This window comes from Suricata suricatta, chromosome 3 (genome assembly GCF_006229205.1).
Source record: "Suricata suricatta isolate VVHF042 chromosome 3, meerkat_22Aug2017_6uvM2_HiC, whole genome shotgun sequence".
In the NCBI taxonomy this organism is placed as follows: domain Eukaryota; kingdom Metazoa; phylum Chordata; class Mammalia; order Carnivora; family Herpestidae; genus Suricata; species Suricata suricatta.
In genome coordinates, this window is record NC_043702.1 from 85,351,562 (window position 1) to 85,378,872 (window position 27,311).

General features: G+C 34.6%; 1 protein-coding gene across 1 annotated transcript in view; it reads left to right on the forward strand.

The window, feature by feature from the left end:
• Positions 1-27,311, forward strand: part of LRP1B (LDL receptor related protein 1B) — a 1,807,041-nt gene that overhangs the window by 831,442 nt on the left and 948,288 nt on the right. The window contains exons 4-6 of the mRNA XM_029933319.1: positions 3,690-3,809; positions 7,804-7,932; positions 24,985-25,242. Of these exons, the coding sequence (XP_029789179.1) occupies positions 3,690-3,809; positions 7,804-7,932; positions 24,985-25,242 (507 nt within the window). The remainder of the gene's footprint in view (positions 1-3,689; positions 3,810-7,803; positions 7,933-24,984; positions 25,243-27,311) is intronic.

The window sequence follows — 27,311 nt, forward strand, 5'->3', positions numbered from 1 at the left end:
AGTAGGCATGACTTTGAGTAGATAATGAAAGAAAATGCAAAATGCTTATTGATTTATGATGTGGTTTCATCTTAGCTTGGGCAAAGCATGCAGTATTTAATACATAGTAGCAGAATATTTACTATTGAAGCTTGAAAAGATGTGAGTTCTTTGTGTGCAATCTTTCATTTATGCATGTGAGAGGGTTTTCTTTTTTTTTTTAATATTTTTACAATGTTTAGTCTTTTAGATAGCTTTTCCTCTTTCAGGGTTTTTCACTCATCTTTCTTTCTGCTATTGGATACTATCAAACCCTTGTGTCCTCAATAATTAGCAGTGACTCTCATTATCAAAACAGAAAAGTCTACTTAATCTAAGAATTAATTTACTTTGATCTAGTCCCCAACAACAATTCCAGCCCCATTTCCTACCATATAAAGCACAACCATTTAGCCACACACAGTTATTTATCATTGTCCTTATTTCTTGTATGTTTTTGTGTCTTTTAATTTATTTTCTTATATTGTCTACTTTATCCGGAATGCACTCTCATAAATTTTGTCTGCTGAACTCTTCTTATCTTTTAAATTTCAGCTTAAATTAAACTTTTTTCACCACTATTTTCCATACTATCCGTGCTCAATTCCAGTCTCTGGAGGATTCCTTCTCTTTCCAACTCATGTCACTTGTATTTTTATTTAGCATATGTATTTTTCTGCTTTGAATTATACTGTTGCTTACATTGTTATCCTTCCCACCTAACCCAACCACTTCAACACTCAAGTTTTAATTCCTTAATTTGTCAAAAGCAATTTTGCGTGTGTGGAACTCCGACAGAGTGCTTAGCATTGACTAGGTGCTCAATCAATGTTAACTAAAATAGCATATAAATTCAGGGCAATTTTGGACTGATTCCACCATAATCAAACAAGATTTGACAAGTCTATTACCTAATTTGAAGATGTAAATGAACTATCTTTAGGACCTAGTTTAATTTAATGGACTAGAAATGACACCTGAGAGTGTTAATCCTCAACCTAGAATTAAGCTATTTTATTGATTCATTCATCCTATAAAAAATATAAAATGCTTTATCTATAGCACAGGACTAAGCCTAGAATGAAAAACAAACAAGAAAAACATCATGTTTCCAACAATCACCATATTGTACATTGGGAATTAGAGGCATTACTAAAAACAAAGGCTCTGGATGCAGAGTGACAGGACATGGCAGCTCTCTCATATACTTGCTGTATAATCTTGGGTTAATTATCAACCATGAGGTTCTTCATTTGTAAAATATAAACTGCAATAATATCTACAAATTTAACTGTTACAGGATTTCAAAGAGATTGCATATTTAAAGAACTTGGTATATGTTAGGTTTATAAATTGTGGTTACAGATATGCATGAAGAAAAGTAAAATGGAAATAACTACCATAATCAAAGCAAAAATGTCATGATTTCCAAAGAACCATTTATCCCATATTTTTATTAATAATATTACTTGTCTTTGTAGAGCACATGAATATTAACACTTATTAGCATATAATTAACAATGACCCCAAATCCAAGCCTAGAAATCAGATAGTTGATCTGTATACTGGTTGATTCTGTATTAAGGAAACAGAAATTGTTCCAGTTTATTTTCAAGGAGAACGAAATCTAATATTAAGTATTGATTGTAATCAAAGGAGTGAAAATTAGAAGTTGAAAAGAACTTGGCTTTCAAGTTATGATACTGTGGTTATGTTCCAGTGAGAGGGGAAGTCATGGTAGTTGGTGAGTTCACTAGTAGCAAATGGATAGGTAAGAGACAAAAATTAAGGTTTCTGCCCTGGGCATTCAAACCTAAATGGTTCACTAGAATGGAAAGAAGCCTACAAAGGAGGCTGTGAAATAGGAGGAACATCAAGAGTTTGAAGGCCTGGAAGCAATATGATGAATGTGTTTTAAGAAATAGTTAACTGTCAGATGCTGCTGAGAGGTCAAGTAAGATGAGGACTGAAAAAGGTCATTGCACTTCTCAACATCAAGGTCATCAAGGACATTTATGTAAGCAGTTTCTATGGAGTAATGGAAGTGAAACCTTGATCGAGTGGGTTTTATATAGAAACAGAAGAGAGAGGCAGTGGGTATGGATTATTTTTTAAGTTTTGTTATAAAGAGGAACAGAGAAATTAAGTTGAGGAAAAATAAGAGTATGTTTGATGCTGAAAATGAGCTAGTCATGTGTCTGAAAACTTTCTGTAAGGGCCTCTAGTAAATCTTTTAGGCTTTGTGGGTCTTAGGTCTCTGAGGCACTTAGTCACCTATGCCTTCATAGTGTAAAAGCAACCATAGACAATAGGTAACCAAATGGGCATGACTCTATTCCAAAAATATTTTAATTGTCAGAAAGAGACGGACTCTAGGGTGATCGCATATAAACTGTTAAAAAATAATTATGAGAGGAAGTAGAGAATAGCTGAAATCATATCCTTGAATAGGTGGGAGGGGATAGATAGGATTTGTGCCCAGGGATTGGAGCTGGACTTCGATTGTGTGTTCAACCAAATTTGAAAACAAGAAGGGCAAGAATATGCAGCATAAACCTCTGGAAAATCTCTTTGATTTCTTCAGTCATCTCAGAAAAGTAGGAAGCAAGACCATAATATGGGACTTACCAGGAGGAAAAACAATTGGGGTTTAAGAAAGGAAGATGCAAAAAATAATTGCATTAAAGAGCTGAAAAATTATTGGGCTAAGGAAATACTTTACTTAGTAAATAGCAAAGTTTCAATTTTGAATGTTCTAGCTGTTTTTTTCTGCATTGGCCCATTCATAGATTTTTACTATAATTTATATATTTTTTTCTGAAGCACCAGCTAACCTTGCAGGAAATATCAACATATTTTGATTCATTTAACTTTAATCTTCAAAACACTTATTTTTCTCCCCGGGGGAAAAAAGAGATTGTCCCAATCCATTAATACTTCTATTTTCAGACAGCAAAATCAGTCACATATTTTATCCACATATTTTCTAGTTTAGCAAATCTTATTCCTGTTAGAAATTATTTGTGCAATGAATATGCTTCTGTCACTTCATCTGTTTCATACATTTATCATATTGAATCCTAATTTACTCTGAGAGTTCGCTAACTTTTGCTTCAATGATGTATTTGCTCTGAAAGAGCTCAGATATAATGAAATACATTATGCCCAGTATTGTCTAATATTTTGCCACCAATGAAAGATAAATTATTGAAATGGAATATATTCACATTGATTGCTATGAAGGTTACACATGGATTGTAAATCAAAACAAGCCCTTAAAAGATAGAAAATCAATTGATATGTCAGATAAGAAATGCATAAATGTTGAAATCAACCACTGGGTTGACATTTTTCCTCTTGAAATAATTTAATTTACCAGATTTTGAAAAGATTTTGTAAAGATTTGTGACTTTGAACATCCATAATAACCTAAAAATGAAAGACCAAACAGAGCTAAAATTTTGTTAACAATACTTCAAATAGAAGCCAACATATTTTAGAGGGAATAGGTACTATTTGTTCTCTCAACCAATCACAGAAATTTTTGGGGAGACCCATCAGAAGTATATTATCATGCATGGAGTAAATATTAACAATATTTAAATTTAAAACAGTATACATGTCTGCACAGTTATATTGACATAGTGTCTTTGCTTTTTTTTTTTTCACAGAACTATTACCCAATTGCCAGCAGTTGAATTGTCAGTATAAATGTGCAATAGTCAGAAATAGTACAAGATGTTACTGTGAGGATGGATTTGAAGTAAAAGAAGATGGAAGGACCTGTAGAGGTGTGTATTATATATGACTTTTTTTTATTTTATTACACAAAGGCTTAGTTAGTAGAAATTTAATAAAGTATCTTGGAGCACCTACCATGTGCTTCACACAGTATTTATGTTATTTTTTGTTTCTTGAGAATTAAAAGATAATACCACCCCGTAAGCCACATATAAACATAAAAATATGAATTTTTTATTGCATATTGCAATAACATCAAACATGGGAAATGTCAACAATGGGAAGTAGTTTGGGTTGACATGCAAACATTGGATTTAACGGTTTTAACTTCCTAAATGTTTTCTGCCAGTTATATAGCTGGAAGTTAGTAGACATTAGTTATTAACAAAGTTAGGTTAATGATTTCATGCAAAGTTCCTTACAAATTTTACAATATTAATTCTGGCAGTTGGCATCTTACCAGTAGCAATAATGATGAACATAAAAATATGTGTATTTTAAATGTATTAATCGTTGCTTTTGTGACTGCTCTATAGCACATGTTTACTCTCTGAAATGACTCTGCTCTGCCATTCTGAACAATTCTTGGTTACTTCTCCGTTCTATTCATTTCTATTATTTATATGTTAGTATATGTATATAAATCTGATATACTCACAATATAAGTAATACATGATTATATATAGTGTTTAGAATCTGTATATAGAAAAGATAAAATGTAGAATATATATGATCAGAGAATATCTGCATTGGCAGAGCCACTAATAAACAAACTATTTTATAAAGAAATTGGTGCTTTGCTGATGACAGCAAACCTTTGCTTTAAAATTATCACTTGTACCTAGAAACAGAATCCTAAAGTTGAAAGAGTCCTCAGAGAGAATATTGTTCAAAATTCTAATGACAGAAGTGAGAAAAGTGAGACCCGGAGAAATTAAGTGACTTATTTAAGTCCTACACATCTTCTTAGTGATAGACTTGGGACTAAAACTTGGGTCTGCAGAGCCCACTTATTCTTGTCTTGAAGAGGCTCATTGCTTTCTAATGTACATCGGGGCTTGAATTTTTCATTTGCTGTTTGTTTATTTTCTGCATAATACAAATATTACAGAAACATTTAGTATTAAAGGTTTGTCACACACAGAGGCTATTTAATCTGACTATAGATGGACCAAACGATCCATGTTTATTTGACTCACTATTTTTAAAACGACATTAAAAAAACTCAGATTATACACAAAAGTTCAAACTTTCTGAAAAAAAAAATCAGAAGATCTGCGAACATTAGACACTGTATAATCACAGACGTCAGCCATATGTGAATAGTACTTCTGCCTGTATGCATGCATGCATGGAATTTCCAGTTCAAAACAGTTCTTTCCATTTACACAGGGTTGGCTAATACGTGTCTACAGCATCCTTACTCTTTTGCTACACCTGAGTCCTATAGGAGTCAGAATTTTCAGCTGCTTTTGCATAGATCTCTTTTTCCCCAATCCCCTAATTAAATCCATAAAAATAACCATAATCAATAGCCTGTTTTGAATGTTAGTGAGGCCTTATGCATCAGTCAGTATGGAAGGTCACCAATGAAAGAGGAGCTCTTACTTTCTTTGCACTCCTGTATGGCTAGATCTGAGCAACATTTATGCCTTCCTGAGGCCTTATTTCCAGGTAATGTCTGTCTTTAAAGGGAGAAAGAAAGCAGCATTATAAGTAATGGCATGCCTATTTCTTTGTGGCCAATTTTGTGAAGTTGCATGAATGTTATAATAGTGCATTCTGGCTAAGAAGAACAAAAAAAAAACCATTAATCTTATTGCTATTGTGGATAGCATAATCATGTCAGAAAAATTAAAATAGGAACTGATAAAATTAAAGTTGAAAAATCTGAAAATGGATAAGAATCATTTCTGCCACTAGGGGCTGGATTTACCAAATATAAGATTTAATTTCTTTCATTATCAGTAGAAACTTAGCTTCAAATACTTTTTTTTTTTATCCCCAAAGCAACTTACTTCAAACTGTCCATGAATGCAAGCTGTTATATGAAGCCAAAGAAATCTCAGAAAAGTGCAAATTAATGCCATGCAAATGCATAGTTTCCCAATTTAAATGCCCCCTTAGCTACTCAGGAATATTTTTGCTTTTCCTTAGTAAACTCTTTTCTTAGCTCAGTGTTCAGAGGATTGGCTGAGCGTTCCCACCCTTTAATCCTGTGTTTGATCCTTCTGGTGATGAGCCCCCAGGCTGGCGTTATCTGGGAGCCCCACCCTGAGTCACCTCATTGGCATAGACTAAGGTATATTCCAAAGGGACTCATAAATGACAAAAGACACTGCTATTGCTCAGAAAATTATAAGGATCTTAGGAACTCTGTGCCAGGCACTGAGGATAAAGACTAGGTACATAGTTTTATCATGCCACTTGTCTTAGTAAACCCCCATTCATTTCCAGCTATCCAGTCTTCACATGCTGTCTGTTCTGCTTCTAATCCATTTCAGTACATTCCCTCTTCTCCATCCCTCCCCCACCACTGACTTAGTCCAAAATACAGTGACATCAAAATATAATTTCATGTGTGAAATTAGCATGTAACTAATTTTTCAGGATCTCTTCTCTACATTCACCAATCCATTTTTATATGTGTTTATTTAGTTTTAAAATATAAAGTTGATTAGAAGCTCATCTAATTAATGGTTTCCCAATGCCTGTGTATAATGTACAGCCCTTCAGCATACACATAGCTTCATTATCTGGCCCCAGAATTACTTACCGCTTCTCCTTATCCGCCCTCATTCCACTTGACCCCTTACATGACTTTAAAACCCCCACTATGTCATCACAATACCTCTCACATGCTGTTTTAACTCGAGTGCCACTTTCCATCTTAGCTATTTTATTTAATCAGAGAAAATCCAAATCATCTTTTTAAAACAGTATTCAGCCTTCACTTAATATTCTACTTCTAATTTCAACCCAGTTTACTTCCCTTGGTTCTATCAGAACCAGAGTGTGCCTCTACTATAAGGAAATGCATAGAATCAAAACTGTATTTAAGGGGCGCCTGGGTGGCTCAGTCGGTTAAGCCTCCGACTTTGGCTCAGGTCAGACCTCACATTCGTGGGTTTGAGCCCCGCATCGGGCTCTGTGCTGACAGCTAGCTCAGAGCCTGGAGCCTGCTTCCAGTTCTGTGTCTCCCTCTCTCTCTAACCCTCCCCCTCTCATGCTCTGTCTTTCTCATATCAAAAATAAATTAAAAACATTAAAAAAAAATTAAAAAAAAAAACTGTATTTCAGTAGACCTGTTTCACTTAGAGGTAGGAACCATGTTTTATCACTTTTTTTGTTTCTTCCGGGCTTAGTATGGTACATGTACACAGGACAGACTGAATACACATTTGTCCCAGTTATTACTTGACACATTTTGTTTTTAATTTGCCTGCTTGGTTAAGAATCATTAAGTACTTGCTGTTTATAGAGATTTGAACAAGATGCAGGAAGAAGGAGTATGGGGAGAGGAAAGAAGTAAGGAATAGAAAGAGGACCATAGATATTAAACTTTAAGATGAGATTTTCCTTGTGAACAGTGCTTAAAGTTTTCTCTTTTTGGTTTCGTGAGGCTAGGCTGCATAGTTTAGATCAGAACTCTTAATCTGTTCATTTAAAACCATGTTACTAGGCTAAGTCTTTGTTAAAATAGTCAAAAAATGTGTCATAAACACTAGATCTATTCAACAAATAAACTTTTGAGTGCATTTTTGTCTTTGAAAAAGATACAGGGACTTCTAGCATGCCCATCAAAAATACAGATAAATTCTCCTTTAGAATAAAAGATTAGGTATTAAGTTTGATCTTCCATCTCTTTAACTATTAAAGCAATATTGAATTTTAACTTTCAGTTAGTGTGGTTCTAAAAAGATTTATGAACTTGGCTCTTCCTTTTTAAAATAATAATCTATTTCCAAAATTTGAGAAAAACTTTCTTCAAGGAGAAAAAAATGACCAACAATAAATTAGAAATGATGCCCATTTTCCTTGTAGATCAAGATGAATGTGCTATTTATGGTGCATGCAGCCAGACCTGCATAAATACCTATGGATCCTATGCTTGCAGTTGTGTGGAGGGCTACATAATGCAGCCAGACAACAGATCTTGCAAAGCCAAAAACGGTAAGTTATCATAGTTTTTGTCCTTCTAGAATTTATTTCCTTTTATCAGTTCCTTTTCATTAGAAATGTAGTAGAGTAATATGGACTTGGAAGAAAAAAGTTTTTCCTTCATTTTAATTCTATGATCCACACTTAAAACTCCAGAGCATGGGTGCACCTGGGTGGCTCAGTCGGTTAAGCATTTGAGTTCAACTCATGTTATGATCTCACAGTTTGTGGGTTCGAGTCCTGTGTCAGGCTCTGTGCTGACCATCCAAAGCCTGGAGTCTCTTTCAGATTCTGTATCTCCCTCTCTCTGTGCCCCTTCCCTGCTCACAGTCTGCATCTCTCTCAAAAATAAATACCATTAAAAGATTTAAAAAAAATCAAGAGCAGTTAGTTGTCACTGATCATTCCAAAACTTCTTGCATTAATAGGAAGTTTCTAATTTTTGAAAAACCTGTTGAAAAGAAATGAACTAATTGATTTCAATTACCAATCTCTCTCCTGGAGTAGGCAATAGATTCCCAACTGGTTTCTTTTGAGCTCCTGCTTTCTCACTAAAATTCATATTCAGCCTAGTAAAGTGATCTGCTAAAATAGAAACCAATTCATATCATTCTCCTGCTTAAAACTTTCCAATTACATTCACTCATCTTAATAAAAACCAAACTCCTCATAAGGTGTGTAAGAACCTAATGGTTTGGCATTTACCTTTCCAATCTCAAGTACTGCTACTCTCTTCTTTCGTCACACACCAGCCATAATGGGTATTGTTCTTCTTCTTCTTCTTCTTCGACCACGTTGCTCTTGCCCTGAGGTCTTTCCACTTGCTGTTTTATTTGCCTGGAATGCTTTTCTTGATGATATGCACATTCTTACCATTTGAGGCTTAGCTGAAACGGCAACATTCAGAATGACGTTTTCTGCCCCTTCTGCTTACCTCTCCATCACTATCTTATTTCCGAATTTTATTTATTTATGCATTCCTCCTCAACCACTGTATGATTTTTCATTTTTATTTTTTATACCAATACCATTTGAAATGAACTCATTATGTATTTGCTTACCATGATTTCTCCAGACTAATGGAAGTGTTAGGAGAGTATGGAACTTGTCAGTTTTGTTGATTGTTATTTACTGAATTCTGATCATAGCCTGGAACACACAGGTGCTCAATGAATATTTGTGGGAAGAAGGAAAGAAGGAAGGAAGGAAGGGGTAAAGAAAAGAAAAAGAAGGAATGAACTTTCCTTTCTGGTTAAAATTACTAAAGATGAATGCTTCCCCACTTTTTAAAAAGTTTTTTGAATGTTTATTTTTGAGAGAGAGAGAGAGAGAGACAGAGACAGAGAGAGAGAGAGAGAGAGAGAGAGAGAGAGAGAGAGAGAGAGAATGAGTGGGGGAGGGGCAAAGAGAGAGGGAGACAGAATCTGAAGCAGACTTAAGGCTCTGAACTGTCAGCACGGGGCTCTAACTCACAGACTGTAAGATCATGGACCTGAGCTCAAGTCCAAAGTTCAGCCAACTGAGCCACCCAGGAGCCCCATGAATTCTCCACTCTTAAGTGTTTGAATTTCCTGTTTCACAACTGCCTTCCTATTACTTTGTCCCTGGAGGGGAGAAGTCATTGTTTCAATGTAGGATTCAGCCTAAAGTAAATACTCAGTAAGTATCAATGTTATGCTAAATGAAATAGCCTTGAGATATGCTAGTAATAATAGGATAATGCTAATATTTTGTGGGCTGAATTAAGAATACAAGGAGAGGGGTGCCTGGGTGGCTCAGTCGGTTAAGCCTCCGACTTCGGCCCAGGTCAGATCTCACGTTTGTGGGTTCAAGCCCCGCATCAGGCTCTGTGCTAACAGCTCAGAGCCTGGAACCTGCTTCCGATTCTGTGTCTCCCTCTCTCTCTCTGCCCCTCCCTGTCTCATGCTCTGTCACTCTCTGTATCAAAAATAAATAAAACATTAAAAAAATTAAAAAAATACAAGAAGATATTGTACATGCTATTGTATCTAGATTCTAACTTTTCTCAAATCTGGTTTTATTTTATGGGTTTTTAAGTTATGATGTTTTGATAAATTAATGAGTTCCCCTCACCCCCTTTTATTAGCAATTATAAACGAGACATGGGATGGCATTCCCTTTTTTGAAAACAGGTTGAGTGAAGCATTGGATTTGCTCTGCAAACTGCCACAGCTGTCTCCCTTTACAGCATAACCTCATGCTGTGCTTCCAACCATTTCTCTGAGATAGTGTGTTCAGTTATTTACAAGACAGGTTTGTGGACCAAATTAGAAAGAAACTTTTTACTTTCTAGTTTACTTCTTTGAATTATTGATTTGGTTTTTGAGCCCCCATTTATTTTGAGGGGCAATACTTGAGAAAAATTAAGTAAAGTTACATGTTCTTTTTCCCCCACCACTGAGAGTTCTGATTTAAAATATTGATGGGCTGAAGAAGAAGGCTTGTTCTTTACTGTTTCTATTGATCCGCACAATATTGCTGTGGCTTTACAGGGAGGGTGTAATGTAATAAACCCTATACAAAGAGGCACTTCCTTTCTTTTTATGTGGAGAAAGTATCTGCCAATAACAGAATGTAACCAGAGAGGGATGGCACATGATAATGTAATGCTGAATCAAAGAGACTTGATGACTCTAGAATTGATAATGGAACATATAACAGCCTTCACCTCTTGGTAGTTGGCTTGAAGACAGTATTAGCCTACAGAGTTTGAAAAATACAGTTTTATGAGAATGTTCTTGGGGTTTATAGTTTTAGAAAAATGAGTTACTAGTAATAAAGTAAATGATACAAGTCTCTACCATATACTGACTAGTTCTAAATGTCAAATGAATGTTTGAACCAATGCATTTGTGCAAATTCAAAAGGAAAATGATAACTTTTGCTTTAGTTTTTTCAAATTGATAGCAAATGAACCAGAGGATATTTTTGGCTTCTGTTCTATGTAAAATATTAGTTAATGCATCAGCCTTACATTACTGTGACAATGTTATTATACTGTAGTGTTGCCATGATTAATGGCACATTTGTTTTAAGGCTTTGCCATTCCTCCTTTACTTTACCTTTACCTTAGATTGGCCTCTCTTTTTTCTTACTCTACAATCCTACCCTATTAGACTCTAAAACCTAATTTTTTCTACAAGCCAGACTTCTGGACAACTAAGAAGATGGCAGCCTGGGAAACTATGGGAGGTTAGAATGGGTTGTCCAGAAGAGTGGATGTGTGTGAAAGATTTATAGGCAAAGGAAAGAAAGAAAGAAAGAAAGAAAGAAAGAAAGAAAGAAAGAAAGAAAGGGAGAAAGAAATATCAAGCCCAAAGGATACAATGGGAAATTAAAACTAGTTCCAAGGGGAGGGTTCTGCAAAAGACTTACTGGATGATAGATAGGAAAATTAAAAACTTCTTGGAAGAGTACCCTTTTCTGGGAAAGCAGAAAGAGGCAAAGTCAATTGTCTAGGAAGCTGCTTACAAATTTCAGCACAGAATAATATAGTCATTCCCCAACTATTCACCTCAAAATTTGCCTATGGGGTTTTATTTTCAATATGACAATTAATAGTAATTAGGTAGATTAATCTAAGTTAATTGATTATCTCTTCTTTGTAATGTCTGAATCCAAGTAAAATTTATAAGCCTTAAGAACACCTTTAAGAAATAACTAATAAGGGGTAGTGGATTTTAGACCTCGTGGTAGATGGGGAAAGAAATTAATGTTAGTCAGGAGCCCTTTTGATTCCTGTTAATTCATGAATGCAGACAAATTCTTTTCTATGCTTTATAAGATTGACCTGCCTCCTGAAATGTAGAATCAATAATTTCAAGGTTGGGAGGAACTCATAGGTAATCTCATCCAATTATCCATTTGATATCAAAATGAAGAATTTCCAAATAAAAGAAAATATATAATGTACATTAAAAATAATTTTATATAGTACATGATAAGACTATATAAGAGGACACATATTGGAATGTGAATGTCATAATGGAATGATCAAAACTTTGGAATGGGACATACATTAAAAGCTAGTAATTTTTAAAAACAATTTCTAAGGTTTTTGTGGGGGGGGGGGCGGGGGGGGAATCCTAAGCAGGCTCTATGCTATCAGCACAAAGCCTAATGCAGGGCTTGAACTCACAAACCATGAGATCAGTGACCTCAGCCAAAATGAAGAGTTTCACACTCAATTGACTGAGCCACCCAGGTGACCCACAAGCTAGTAAGTTTTTAATTAAACATAAGGACATGGCATTAGAAAAAAATGTTTTAGGGGCGCCTGGGTGGCTCAGTTGGTTAAGCATCCAACTTTGACTCAGGTCATGAACTCTCTGTATATTTTCCTTTTTTTTTTTTTTTTTTGAGATTAGAGTTCTAAAGAGTTGTCAAATCTGAAAATGAAAAGATTTTTTATAATTTAACTTATGTTCTTTTAACTGATTTAGATTAATTTTAATGTAGAAATGTGCATTATACATGAGCACCCAAGGCTAAAAGTGAGCTCCTGCAGAAACTTTAAAACTGAAAGTAATAGTCAAAGGTGTTTAACTTATGAACTGTTGCCAGTTTCACTCCTGATAAAGACAGGCTCAACAGACTGTCCTTTTCAGTTTACTGAGCACTTGCTGAAGACAGGCACTTAACCCAGTTGACAATTCCGCAGGACCAGTAGGGCTCTACTGAACGCACTAGAGCAGTCCCAGAATAAAGAGCACTGAATAATTATATGCTTATCAGTGTAGAAGCACTGCAATAAGTGGCAGCATGAGAGAGAAAGTGTACCTCTTTGCATGTAGCGACTAGAGTAGTGAGTAAAGAGAGTCAGTTAAGTAACTTCAGGATTCTATTACAGTTTATACTATATTATTCACTGAATGGGATGGTGGGGAGACCATTTAGGCAATGGAACTATTGGGTGTAAGAAATACAAATCATAATCCCTATATATTCCACAGAATCACAACCTTAGATGGTGCTAGGGAATGTTTTCATACCACTCAATATTTTCTTTACTGCAATTCTTAAAAAGAAAGAGAAATGAAACAAAATATAATGTCTTATGATTCCTATGTCAAACCTCCAACTCTGTTATAATCTAATTATAGTTTAAAATTTTTTTTAAAAGGTCATTCATTGTTTTCTCCCAGGTCTGGTTTGGGTTGTATGGAAAATAAGCAAGTGCCCATGTAGAGAAGGGAGAGAGAGTAACTTGTTTAGAATATCATATTCTCTTCAGCCACTGGAAATGCTGTTATTACAATATACTTGTCTTGCTCTTTATTTTTCTTTTTTTTAAAAAAAGCATGCTATATTAAAATGTGAGTATTCTTAGGAAAGGTGACATATTAATCTTACTAACCTTGATAATTTATGAGGCTAGTAGATCAGGTCTGTTTCACTATACCATCTGGTTAGAATGGCTTCCTGCAGAATGATATGTGATCATGTCTTAACATGTGAAGATTCACTATTCATAGTTTTTGCTATTTTTAGATAGTCCAAAGGTCTAGCTCCTGCACAATTTGTCATTTTATTGTGGTGTAACTGAAAATGGGATTTGATGACATGAGACTATGAGTTACAAGTGAGCCTAGTGGACCATAACCATTATAGCAATCCAAATTTGCTATTAGTTACTCAGTCATGTATACATGGAAGAAATTACACACACTATGGTAAATAGCAAGTGGCATAGAAGTATCTCAGTACCTAAAACAGAATATGTAATTGGTAACTTTTTTGGGGGGGGGATGCTTTAAGCAATTTTGTGAACATTCAGGAGCAGAATAGAGGACCGAGATTTTGAGGATTAATAAAAGGAATGCCAAAAGACTGGAAAAGATTAAAAATAAACCAGTGGGCAATTTTTCCAGTTTTATTCTGTTATTCAGAACTCATGCTACCTTTGCTGTGGTAGTGACATTGGGATGATTGGTGAAAATGTGCATAATGTCCACATATGTGCCCTCTCGCCCAACGCCCTCCTCTGACAGACATATAATCCTAGTGTGCTGACTATGCAGGTATAGGTGTAGAATAAGCCACTCTGTCCACAATCAGGTGGTCTTGCCTAAATACTAGAGAAATACTAGAGTTTTATAGGTTGCCTTTGAAAACCTTGCCTGGCCATTGAACATATTTCTCTATTTCCTGGACTATTCATACCCTACATCTTTTCTGGCTCTTATATGGAAATCACATTCCATGAGAGAATAAAGCAATGATTTCTGATAGAATTTCTATTACCCAAATTAAATATCACACTCCCCCCCCCGCCTAACCCTATTAATGAGTATGCCTTGTTGAGGCATTAAACTACTCAAGAATATTCTATGTGTGTTTTTCTGTTTTGTTTTTGTTTTGATTTTTTCCCCTAAGAGGACATCACTTTCACAGTCTAGCATCTGAAATCTTAAACAGAGAACATAACCATTGTGTCTTATGTGTCATGACACCTTTGATTTATCCAGTGTGTAAGAAAATACCAGATGCAGGAGAAAAAAACATGTCTTCATTTGCTTTACTACTTAACATCATAATTGCAAGCTAGCTAAGGACTTCTTTGTATGGTTGTGAAGAATCACGTCGCCACAGTTATGGGCTCTAGATTAGAAAAGTTATTAACTTTATTTTTATAAGTAACACAACACCTAGATGTAAATTTCTATGTATATTTCTATATTTCATTTTTTGTAGAATAGCTATTGAACTGTTAATTAAATTCTCAATTTTGGATATGTGATAGAGCATATCATGCACTACAATTAATTCCTTTTTTTTTCTAAAAGTTGGACATATAATGAAAGTTAAAAACAAATGAAGCACATTTGGATTCATAGAAATTACAAGTTGTTCAATTTTAAAATAAGGCAAGGATTTATATATTTATGTAACTTCTCTATTACTTTGTTTGGGAAAAGTAGAATTATGCAGCTATTGAAATCCTCAGGGGAAAAATAAAGCGGAGAAAAAGAATATTTTGTCCTTTCTAATAAGAAAAAAATTTTCTCCCCAGAGAAAAGGCATTTCAAGGCATCCCTTGTATCAATAGCAATCCAACAAAAATAACCACAGTTAGAGAATACCTCTCAGGTACTCCCTCCCCCTAGAGTCCATACTTGCCCTTGACTTTGATGATAGATATTATACATATTCTCTTGAGTTAAGCTGCTTAGCTTAACAATCAATCATTGTGTTGATTACATTTTTAAATGTGTGAGCATTTTTTGGTAACCCTAGGATTCACAGAGCCTCCATCTGTGTTTTCCATGACAGATAACATGTGTCAAATCACTAGATAAAATTTATTTTAATAGTCTTTAGAAAATTAGAACAACAGACCATCAAATTGCCAAGAATATATCTAGTAAAGCACCTAGAAGTTTGGACTATAATCACTATTGAGTACCTAGAACTAATCTGTCTTTTTAATAACAAAGTAGAAAATTGCAGTCTTATGCATACTTTGTATGTTTATATCATTTGGCAGCCCAGTAAGAAAACAGTGAAATAGATTAAATGACCTTTTCCCTTTCCATCCCTAGATAATGAATTTTCATATATACCTCCTTTCTCCTTATTCTCACATGATGATTTTGTGTCATATTTACTTGAGAAAATAGAAGCAATCGGCAGAGAACTTTCTTGCCCTGAAGTTTATTAAATGAACCAATCTATCTGTATCTAGAACTAACCACTTTGCCATCCTCTTGTTTTAATGAAAGGACACACTGTGCTCCTACCTGAAGGCAATCTCTGCAATTGTGCATCAATCCCATCTTCTCTCACCAATTCAAGAATTAGTCTCATACATTTTCTCTGTTCTTTGAATCGTCAGTATTTCCACTTCTACTGGATCATTCCCATCAGCATACTAGTTTGTAAATGTGATACAAAACAGCTTTGCTTGAACTATATTCCTCTTCAGCTACCACCTCCATTTTTCTTCTCTCTATATAGGAAAATTCACAGACATTTTTCTTTTCTTTCTCTACCTCCTCCCCTTCTGTCTTGAACTCATTTAAATCAATCTTGTATTCTGATGAATCACTTAAACCTCTACTGTCAGGATTACCAGTGACTTCCAGTTACCTAATTACTCAATTGCAGTGCTTAGCACACAACTAATCCTTGTCTCCATTTTGAGTACTTTTCCTTTTTTAAAGCAGTACATTTTAGAGTTTTCCTTTTAGCTTATGCGGAATGTTTTTTGTTCTCATTTTATTTTGCTGCATTATCCTCATTATTTTTGGCATGACTCAGTGTTCAGTTCTTTGGACGTCTCTTTATTGATTTCCTAAGTGCTCTCATCTCGTATCATGACTTTAAAAACACATCTTATTCCATGATTGTATAAAACATCTAGAGACTGAGACTGGTAAATTTGCATCATCAGCCCTAACTTCTTTGTGGAACACCAAACTCACTTGGATATTAAAACCCAATTCAATATCTCCTTTGGAAATATAATAGAAATATCAAACTTTTTGTGTCCCCAAATCTGATGATTCTCTCCCTGACAGTGGTAAACATCACCCCCTACTCATTCACCCAATTGTTAAAGGCAAAACATTAGCATCTTCCTTGACCCCATTCTTTCTCTCAAATCCTTTATTTCAAACTTGGACTATTCTGAATTGGACTACTCTCTTTGAGGAGCAGCCTGGATCTTGATTACTACCAATGCTTTACATTTCTTCACAGAATTTATCACTGCCAAGCAATATTAAATAGTACTTGTTTGCTTATTGTCTGCTTTCTTCCCTAAAATGTAAGCCCTGTGAACACAGGAATTTTATAGTTTTGTTAAGGACTGTATCCCTAGCATCTAGAACAATACCTGAGAGCAGCTGGCTGTGCTCAAAAAGATATTTGTTAAATGAATAAATAAACACGCAAATACTAAGACAGCATTTTCTTTTTACAGAACAAATTAAATGTGGCTTTTTTACACACCTATCTTTACAAACAGGAACTATTGGTGAATAGGAGTTATTTAAAGGCAAGTTTAAAATGAACCAACATCTATTACATTTTGAACTGAATTATTAGCAATTTCTAACTTAGAGAGACATGTCTGAATTGGGAAAAAAAATTCTAAAGGTAAATTGGTTCTTGTTTCCTACAATTAGGAAGATGATAAAGATATTCAGAAGTACCCAGCTCTCGCCAGTAACTAATGTTAACTGACCATACCTGGACCATCTACTACTTCTAATATTGATCCAATAACCTAAAATTTGAATGAATTCTATTCTGAGAGTTTGAAATTTACTAATACAACCCTTCAATGGTTATCAATTTCTTTTAATTCCCTGATTAAAACTCAAAATGCATTATTAATTTCATTTTACTTATTGAAATTAGAATACACTACCATTCTTAAATTTGTAAATTTATTAAAATACCTTTAGAGACCTTGGAGAGTCCATCTTTAAGCATTCCTCCATGAATCATTCATTTACGGAACGCTTCACATGTGTCCAGTAAGGCCTTCCAGATAAGAGGGGAAATACTTCCTTGCTCTAGTAGACCAGCTCTTTAAAATACACAAAAAAATATGAAAGCTGTTTATTTGAAAAATGAAAAAGCTTTTTTGTGTGCTTTTGTTTTTGTAAAATGCTCTAAGAAACACCATATCTCATTGCTTTTCAATCATCATATTTCAAATTGAAAAATACTCTAAAGGAGGGTACCTTCATTTCACAAATAAGATCTAAATCACAAAAAAGTTAAAACTGTTTAGAAGTCTATAACACAAGAGGATAAATAGTTTGCCTGAGAGAGTTTTTGTGATGCCAAAGATTACATGACACAACTCTATACTAATAATGTGCCAACACTAAAATCATCATCTCATAAAGCTGACTCTACTTTCTTTCATGGCTGTTTCTTTTAATAACACCGTTATTCTCCCCGTTACCCAACTCTAAAATTTCCATATAATTCTAAACTCCATGTCACTCCTTGTCTACATAAATTAATCACTACAATTTAGAACTTCTAGGGGCACCTGTGTGGCTTAGTCATTTAAGCATCCGACTTCTGATTTTGGCTTAGGTCATGATCATGGTTTGTGAGTTCTAGCCCTGTTTCAGGCCCTGTGCTAACAGTGTGGAGACTGCTTGATGTTCTCTGTTTCCCCTCCTCTCCCTCTGCCCTTCCCCTGTTCACTCTTTCTCTTTTTATCTCAAAATAAATAAATAGACTTAAAAGAAATTTAGAACTTCTACTTCACTGCACAAATCTATTTCTACTTTAGAGCTCAATATCACCTATTTTAGGTCCTTATTACCTATTTTCTGAGAAATTAAAATAGCATTTTTGTATCAGTAATCCAGATATCGAGTGTCGATATCTGCAAGTTTTTTTAATAGGTTTGGATTGCCTTCTTTATAATTAAAAATAAGATTAATAACTGTCTATTTACACAATATATAACCTATGTTCTGGGACCTTGGAGAATTCTCTGGGGCTTATATTTCTTCTATTGCTATCTGCTTCCAATAGGAATATTGGGAGCAAGGGGTGCCTGGGGGGACTCCATCACTTTAGTGTTTGCTAAGGTCATGATCTGACAGCTCATGGGTTTGAGCCCCGCATCAGGCTCAGTGCTGACAGTTCAGAGCCTGGATGGAGCCTGCTTTGGATTCTGTGTCTCTCTGGCTCTCTCTGCCCCTCCCGTGATCACATTCTGCCTCCCTCTCCCTCCCTCTCTCTCTCTGTCTCTCTCTGTCTCTCTCAAAAATAATAAACACTAAACAAATTAAGCCACTACATGTGAACATTGCATTACAGTGTCTGGTTCCTAAGATATGCTCAAAAGGGGTTAGCTATGTTACTATCATTATGAAATATTTTCACCACCGATACATGCTCTACCTTCTAGGAAACTGAAAAGCTGAAGTCTATCCACCCAACATATTCTAGTCTTTCCTACATCTACGCTTTCATGAAGGCCATTTGTTCCATGTACATTTCCATCCCTGCATTTCAATTTCTGTTTCTCTGTTAAGGCAAGGCTGAGATCAAATGCCATTGCCTTTAAGGAACTTTTGACTCTACCAAACAGATATGCCTTAGTCTGTCTGTACCACTGTAACAAAATGGCATAGTCTCAGTGGCTTATAAACAATAAAAATTTATTTTTCACAGTTCCAGAGGCTGGGAGTGTGAGATCAGGCTGCCAGCATGTTCTGGTGAGGATTTCTGGGACACAGACTTGGTGAATTATAACATGGTGGAAGGGGCTGGATATCTGGAGAGACTCTTTAATAAGTCATTAATCCCATTCATGAGGGCTCTCCTTTCATGACTTAAGCACCTCAATGCCCCCCACATTCTCGGTACCATCACCTTTGAGGGTTAGGATTTCAACATATGAATTTGAGAGAACACTAACATTCAGACCATAGCAAGATATGTCTAACCATTCTTTGAAACTCAGTGTCACTATAGATTTTTTTTATAAACGGGACTTTAAAAAATTACACCTTTGTATATGCACTTTAATCTTTCTACTAGATTTTATTTTTCTTGAAGGTAGACTATCTTACTGATCTCTTTTGGATTCTAGTTGGATGCCTTAGATCTATAAATACTAAATAATAAAATAAAAATATAACAAATAAAGCATTTTCATCCAAACAATAGTTTAGCATAAACATTGAGACAGTAAACAGTAGTGCAAAAATAAATTATAGCAGAGCTTATCAATATGCATTTTTTTGTGTGTGTGCTTAGCGCAATCTGTTTATAATGCAGCTTGGTATTGCCATGTTTGGTTCATATTGTATTTTTTTCTTTATAAAATGTGATACCATAGTTTCCTCTAATATATGGTATGATATTCTTAATGTTCTTCAATTCATCAAATATATTTTTCCATTAAAAAATAGTTGAGGAAGCCAGAGAAACAAATGTGGCCATATATGTTTTTGACATGAAAAGAAAATCTTTCAACCCTGTATTTTTTTCTTCCACTTATATTAACTTCATTCACATTTTTAGTTTGGCTTCATTGACTCCGATCTGTAATATATATTATTTGAATAGTGCTTTTTCTTACTTTTTAAACTAGATAAGTCATATTTATATCCATAACTAATATTTCACATTCAAATTTTTCTGTTTTTTGGACACTGTTAGGTGATATTTTTAATACTTTTTAATGTTTATTTTTGAGAGAGAAAGAAAAAGCAAGAGAGAGAGAGACAGAGCATAAGTGGGGAGGAACAGAGAGAGAGGGGGACACAGAATATGAAGCAGGCTCCCCTCTCTGAGCCCTAAGCATAAAGTGGGATACAGGGCTTGGACCCATGAACCGTGAGATCATGACCTGACCCCAAGCCGGACATTTAACCAGCTAAGATACCCAGGTGCCCTGAGATGATTTTTTAAAAATTTAGTATCTTTACACAGATTTCTCTTCATTTTGTTACTTAGGGCATGTGATTTTCATTATAAATTGTTAACATTCTCCTCATTTCTTCATTCCATTTTTCTTGTTTTTAAAGCCTTTATATAATTTGTGTATGATGTATTAACAGTAAAACTTTTAAAAATCCTCTTTTAATTATTTTAAGTTTGTATTGGTTAACAACCATTCTTTGGGCTGCAGAGATGATAGTTTTCTATTTTCTTGCGAATTTATTCTTACTCTGACTTTTCATTTTATATATTTTACATGTGAGTCATTACTCAACCTTTTATCAAATTGAACATGGGAATCTTTTTGTTTTGGTTGTTTTCATCTTTAGCTCAACACATACTAAGGTGCACCTACTGAACTTTATTCAGTAGAGATAATTACCCATACTTACAGAAAAATTAGAACACAGTGTAACAAATTGATAAACATTTATATACATGTGAATCCATATATATATTCATATATCTCTATATATCCATATCTCCATATCCATATCATATATGTTATAACATAAATATTTATGAGGTTTATATTTATTTGTAAGTACCTGAATTCATAATTCTAATCATCTAAAAGGAAAATAGCTGAACTAGTATTCTTAGAATTGAATGGAAGACTAAGAAGTTTAAATGAAATCTTAAAAATAAGTTTTAAGTTGTATTCACTCTGAGAACATTCAGTTAGCATCAACTATCTGTCAAAACATATTAAAATTATATACATACACATTCAGTATAGTCTTGGCTACGAGAGGATAAGAATATATTTGCAAGGGTATAGTTATAGGGCCTGGCATTTAAATAGGCATTATTATGAGTCTAGCCGAATGAGTTTCCCCATGTTTCCAAGTGTCTCTCTCTAATTCACAGTTTTCTATTCAGTCTTCAAAAGTTGTAACACTGGTTAATATAACATATGTGATAGGAAAAAACTCATTTCTGACCATACAGAGCATAAATACACATCTTTCTAACTAGGAGAGAAAATACCTATTTATTATGCCTTTGGCATATGGGGAATGGTGAGGAAGGTGAGGACAATTTTGCTCCCCCAGCGTGACTCAACTGACAGCCTGTTGGAGAGCTTTATTCAATCTAAGTTAGAATAGTCATTGAGTGCTTTCTTATGTTTCAGTCTCTTCTAAATAGAATGTTAGTATTTATTGCTTCTCACTAAGTGTTGATATAGGTATTCCTTTGACTAAAGGCATCTAATGTGATTTCCAACTGTTCCTTTGGGAATACTGCCCACGGACTCAAGGTTGGCATTTGATAAGAACATCACATTTATTCTTGTGAGACTTTTATCATCATTACCCAAGATAATGGTGCTCTTCCATTGGCATGTGGGAACTCAAGGTAATGATGCAGACTGGAGAGCAGACTTGTGCAGGTGGAGGCAGATTACATACATCAGCTTTCATGAAGTAGAAATAATGACTTATACCCTTAGCTCCTGATTGTTTTTATGGGTTCTTGTGTTTCACTGGCTTCCTCCCACCCCCTTAAGTACGCCTTATGTTTATTTGTGTAAAGAGAGAAACTACAGTTAATAGTGAGCTGAGACAAATGAATATTATCACAACTAGCAAGTATCCTTCTTCCAGCGTGTCATTTGAATTTGTAAAGCCACCATTATCAAATCAAACTATGTCAAATTATGAGGTATCATTTCAAATTATGACTTTATTGGTTTTCTGTTTATCAGAAGTTATAAAATCAGTAGTTGCTATATTTTGCATTAAAAGAATCAACTGATTTACTCAAAAAGCAACCACAAAAATCAAATAGATTTATCACTTATATCAAGTGAGCCCTGCCTGTATTGACCATTAATTTATTTTCCTCTCAGTTTCTAAGGGAAATCGTAGTGTGCCTTCATATTCTAGCCTCACTCTAAAGAATGTTATTACATAAGTAAATTTACTAACTAGTAGTCATTTAAAAATTATTCTCTACATCTGGACTTCTCATAAAGCTTGGAAGCAAAGAAGCTTTAAGTGTAGTTCACTTTTTAATAAGAGGCAATGTCACCAAAAGTCATTTCAGTTGTCAAATGAAGACAGTAAGCACTGACAGACTGGCACTGTGTCTTTGTTAACATGAAAACACAGCCATCTAAGACCTCTTCATAATCTGAGAAATCTATGATCCAACAGGTTTCAGGAGTGCTAAGGTCAATGGAAAAACAACAAAGGTAGGAGTGTGGAAAAGGGAGAAATTCTGAACTTCTAAATTAGGGAATGGGGGGTGGCGCGCCTGGGTGGCTCTGTCGGTTAAGCCTCAGGCTTAAACTCAGGTCATGATCTCGTGGTTCGTGGTTCGTGGGTTCGGGCGGGCTCTGTGCTAACAGCTCAGAGCCTGGAGCCTGTTTCAGATTCTGTGTCTCCCTCTTTCTCTGACCCTTCCTTGCTCGTGCTGTCTCTCTCTGTCTCTCAAAAATAAATTAAAAAAACATAAAAATTAAAAAAAATAAATTAGGGAATGGCAAGAGCAAACATTGCATGGTTCAAAATGGCTTTAAGAAGTTATAAGAGAAGCCAGCTAGCTAAGCAAGCTTCAGTATAGTCATTTGAAAAGGTTATGTTAAGCAGAGATAATTCACAATTTTCCTAATGCTTTATCATGGAAATGATCTTAGCATTTTTGAGACTTCTTTTTTGTTGGTTTATACTAGGCAGACCAGGGCCAATCTGTTCATTGGGAAGAAACTTTTAGGCTAATTAATTTTATAATCTCATTGAGAGTTTTTGTTATTGTTCATTTTTGTTTGTTTTGAAGTTTAAACTTCTAGTGTCTTTCTGAAGGTGGAGAAGAATTTTATGCCTTTATTGAGGTAATTCTTCAGGGGTTAAATATTCAAATGCCATTTTATCTGAGTACAACACAAGGAGCCTGATAGCCCCACTCACATCAGAAATGGTGAAGACCATTAAATAATCATTTAAAAATTTAGACTTACAGGAGTGCTGATGCATAGGGGCACATGTACCCCAATGTTCATAGCAGCACTGTCAACAATAGCCAAGTCATGGAAAGAGCCTAAATGTCCATCACCTGATGAGTGGATCAAGAAGATGTGGTTTATCTATACAATGGAATACTACATGGCAATGAGAAGGGATGAAATCTGGCTATTCATGACAATGTGGATGGAACTCAAGGGTGTCATGCTAAGTGAAATATGTCAGGCTGAGAAGGCCAGATACCATATGTTTTCACTCATAAGTTTAACAGGAAAAACTTAGCAGAGGACCATGGGGGAGGGGAAGAAGAAAATATTTGGGGAGAGGGATGGAGGCAAATCATGAGAGACTCTTAAATACTGAGAACAAACTGAGGACTGATGGGGATGGAGGAATGGGGAAGGAAGGCAATGGGCATGGAGGAGGACACTTGTTGAGATGAGCACTGGGTGTTATATGGAAACCACCAACTTGACAATAAACTATAAAAGGGAAAAATGCTTAAAAATTTTAAAAAATAAAAAGTTTAGACTTAGTTAATTATATTACTTATAGTATATACATTTCCTTTTTTCCTATCTTTACAATGCTCAGTATCAGTTTCTTGAATGGTCAAATGATGTCTATGAAATTTTCTGTTAGCCAACTTTTCCTCTGTTGTTCCATTCATCAGTTAAGAAAACCAAATTATTTTGTAACATTTCACAGAATGCATCTAAAGAACTGTACTCTGAAAGAATTCCATGTGTCCATTTTATGTATTCAGAAAATTTATATTGAATAACCACTAGATTCTAAATGCTAGAGATACAGTGACAAAAGTAGAAAATAATATACCAGAAAAAAAAATATATGCAATGTTTGGTGGTGATCTGGAAAACATAAAGCAGGGAAGGGTTATAGAAAGTTGGTATGTAGAGTTTGTAGAGGCTTGCAATTTTCAAAAAGTAAAGTGGTAAGAGAAGTCTTTGCTGAAAAGGTAGCATTCAAATACTACCCTAACAGAAGTGAGCAAGTCAGGTATTCTGATATATGGTGGGTTATTAGGAAGAAGAACATGGAAAAAATTAGCTCAGTAATCATACTGTAGTCATAATCTAGTGATTGTTTGACTCCTGGACTCAGTCAAGGAGTCAATAAGGCTGAAGTAATAGGTGCTATTTGTATGGGCTTCTAAGATTAGCATGTTCCACTCCAGAAAATTCATTTTTGGTTCCATGCATCCACCTGAAAAAAGCATGACCTGGATCATAAAGGAAGTCAATAAAACTGTATGAAGAGGTCAGTCCAGATCCATCCTCATTGTTAAAAAAATACAATAAAACAACAACAACAAAAACCAACCTCACAACACTTCCTTTATTTACTAACAATGAAAGTAAATAGTATCATCCTCACAATTACACAATACATTATGATTAAGAAAATAAAGAATACAAATACTCAGTGGACTATGTTTTCTTTAAAGAAATGAACTATAATATATAGTCAGTGAAGCATATATTAGTTATTAATAAACACTTTTGCAAGCATTTTTAAATTTTAAAGATGCATTAAAGTATAGGAATAAGTTGTAGTAAGTAATGCAAAATTATGAAAAAAATGGACTTTCTTTTACTAAACTCACTTCTTTTTTTCTCTTTTATTTCAGAACCAACAGATAGGCCGCCTATGCTATTAGTTGCAAATTCTGAAACAATTGAGGTTTTCTATCTTAATGGCAGTAGAATGGCAACCTTGAGCTCGGTCAATGGAAATGAAATTCACACTCTGGATTTTATTTACAATGAAGACATGATTTGCTGGATTGAATCAAGAGAATCTTCAAATCAGCTCAAATGTATCCAAATAACAAAAACAGGAAGATTAACAGATGAGTGGACCATTAATATTCTTCAATCCTTCCACAGTGAGTGTTTCAATTCATATGATTTGTCACCCTTGAAAGATTTCATTTACAGATAAGTAAGCAGAATTCTTAGATTTTTCTTGCATAGCTTGTGGCTATTAGAAACCTATATATGTAAATATGAATAGACAAATGTATTCACTACCTATTTTGAATAAACACACATACTCATGTAGTTTCACTGTTGATGTAAGTAACAAGTTACGGAGTTAATTTTAATTCTTTCTTTAATGCTTATTACAGTGTCACCTAAATGAAAATTATAATTTGCCACTGAGTGATAGTTCACAATGTGATAGTTAAGGTGGGAGTTTAAAAAAAAAACAAGAAACAGAGTTGATAATTATAAGCTCATCAACTGTAGTGTTTGTTAAAATGCCTTGAAGACTATCAGATTTATGCTAAGTGGTAACAAGGACCCATGTTTGTTGACTCTTTTTTTTTCTTTTTTTTTTTTTAGCAAATCAGAGTTATTATGCATCTTCCTAAAGACTGATTTGTGGTTTTGCTTTATTTTGGTTTCTCAGTCCAGAAATTCACCAACTAGTAGCTTGCTCTTCACCCTGAATATTTCTGTAAATTGAAGTCTCATTGGTACACAGGCGCACATACACTCATTCAATCTTTCACACTGATGCTCTCTCTTTCTCTCTCTCTCCTTCCCTCCATCTCACCAGCACAGGAGTGCCTCAGGAAACTGTCTGCATAAGAATTTCAAGATATGTGCATTTATTTTTTGATTTACAGAAAATTATTCTTGCATATCCTGCTAACATAAAAAGTGGTAGAAAAGCAAAGAAAAATTGTGTAGTCAAGTTAAGAAAAGACAAGACAGTGCTGTGATAGAATAAATGTAGTTTTCAGACATAGAATGTTTGGTGACTAGTATTCAATAATTAGATTTTATTAATATTTTTGACATACAATGGATTGGTTATTAATCTTTATTAGACATAAGGAAAATACATATGATTATATTGAGTGAACCAGTGACAAAAATTACAAAAAGGAATATAAAGTATGATTGGGTATGCTTTAGTGAAACTAAATAAATATTTAACACAGAATCTAACACCTTCAAAATCCTTTTCACATAAATAAAATAATGGCTAAAGCCATTTATTTTGACACTGGACCAAAATGCCTGCAAAAGCAAAAGACCCTGACTATTTTCAAGGATTCTATGGGAAATGATAATTCCTAATAAATAGTAAATAACAAGTGGTACCAACGCAAGGAGTGCTGCTGTGTGAATTGAGTATTTCAGACATTGGCTGAGCCAGCTGCTGGAAACTGTTCAAACAAAAGGCCCCGGTGCCTGCCATGTTAGTGATTACCTCAACTAATCCAAATGCATTTGTCCCTAGCAAATGGAATACTGAAAGTCAAATAGCTAGGCTATTCAAAGTTGCCACGTAAAATTACTTTCCAAGTTGACTTAAGCAACTTTTCTACTTTTAATATGTCCTACTAATAGTATTAATTTCTCCTGTCATATGTGTTTTTGAAACAACTACTTTTTTTAGTACATCTGGGGACCGCCAAGCAATTGACATTAGAAAATCTGAAGAATATAACTTGTATCTTAGGTTGCATACGATTTATAAGGCAATGCTTGGCAAATCTAGAAAACGAAAGAGATTTTTGTTAAGCAATTCACTGAAATCTTGAATAGAACATTCATGTGGAGCTATAAATAATAAATGAAATGGAAATCTTTTAATTAGAATAAATATTTTTTGACAAAGTCAGATTTAAGCTGTGCAGTTTCAGTCACTGTAGAAAAAACATTAAATGTGTAGAAGTAATTTATTGATGGGAATGGGGCAGAGGTGTGAGCCAGTCTGGGCTCCTCCATCACTGCTTGTAACCCATGCATTTTGTCACTGTGCCAGAGACTAGCTTTCATTGGATATAATGAGCTCTTCATTCACCATGACAATTTGTAAGTTGATAATAAGCTGAAATATTCCTTGCATGTATAATTACATAAGATCTCTGTTGTGCCATATAAGCAAAAATAATGAACTGGTGGGAATATACCAGAATACCTGGAACTATCCACTCTT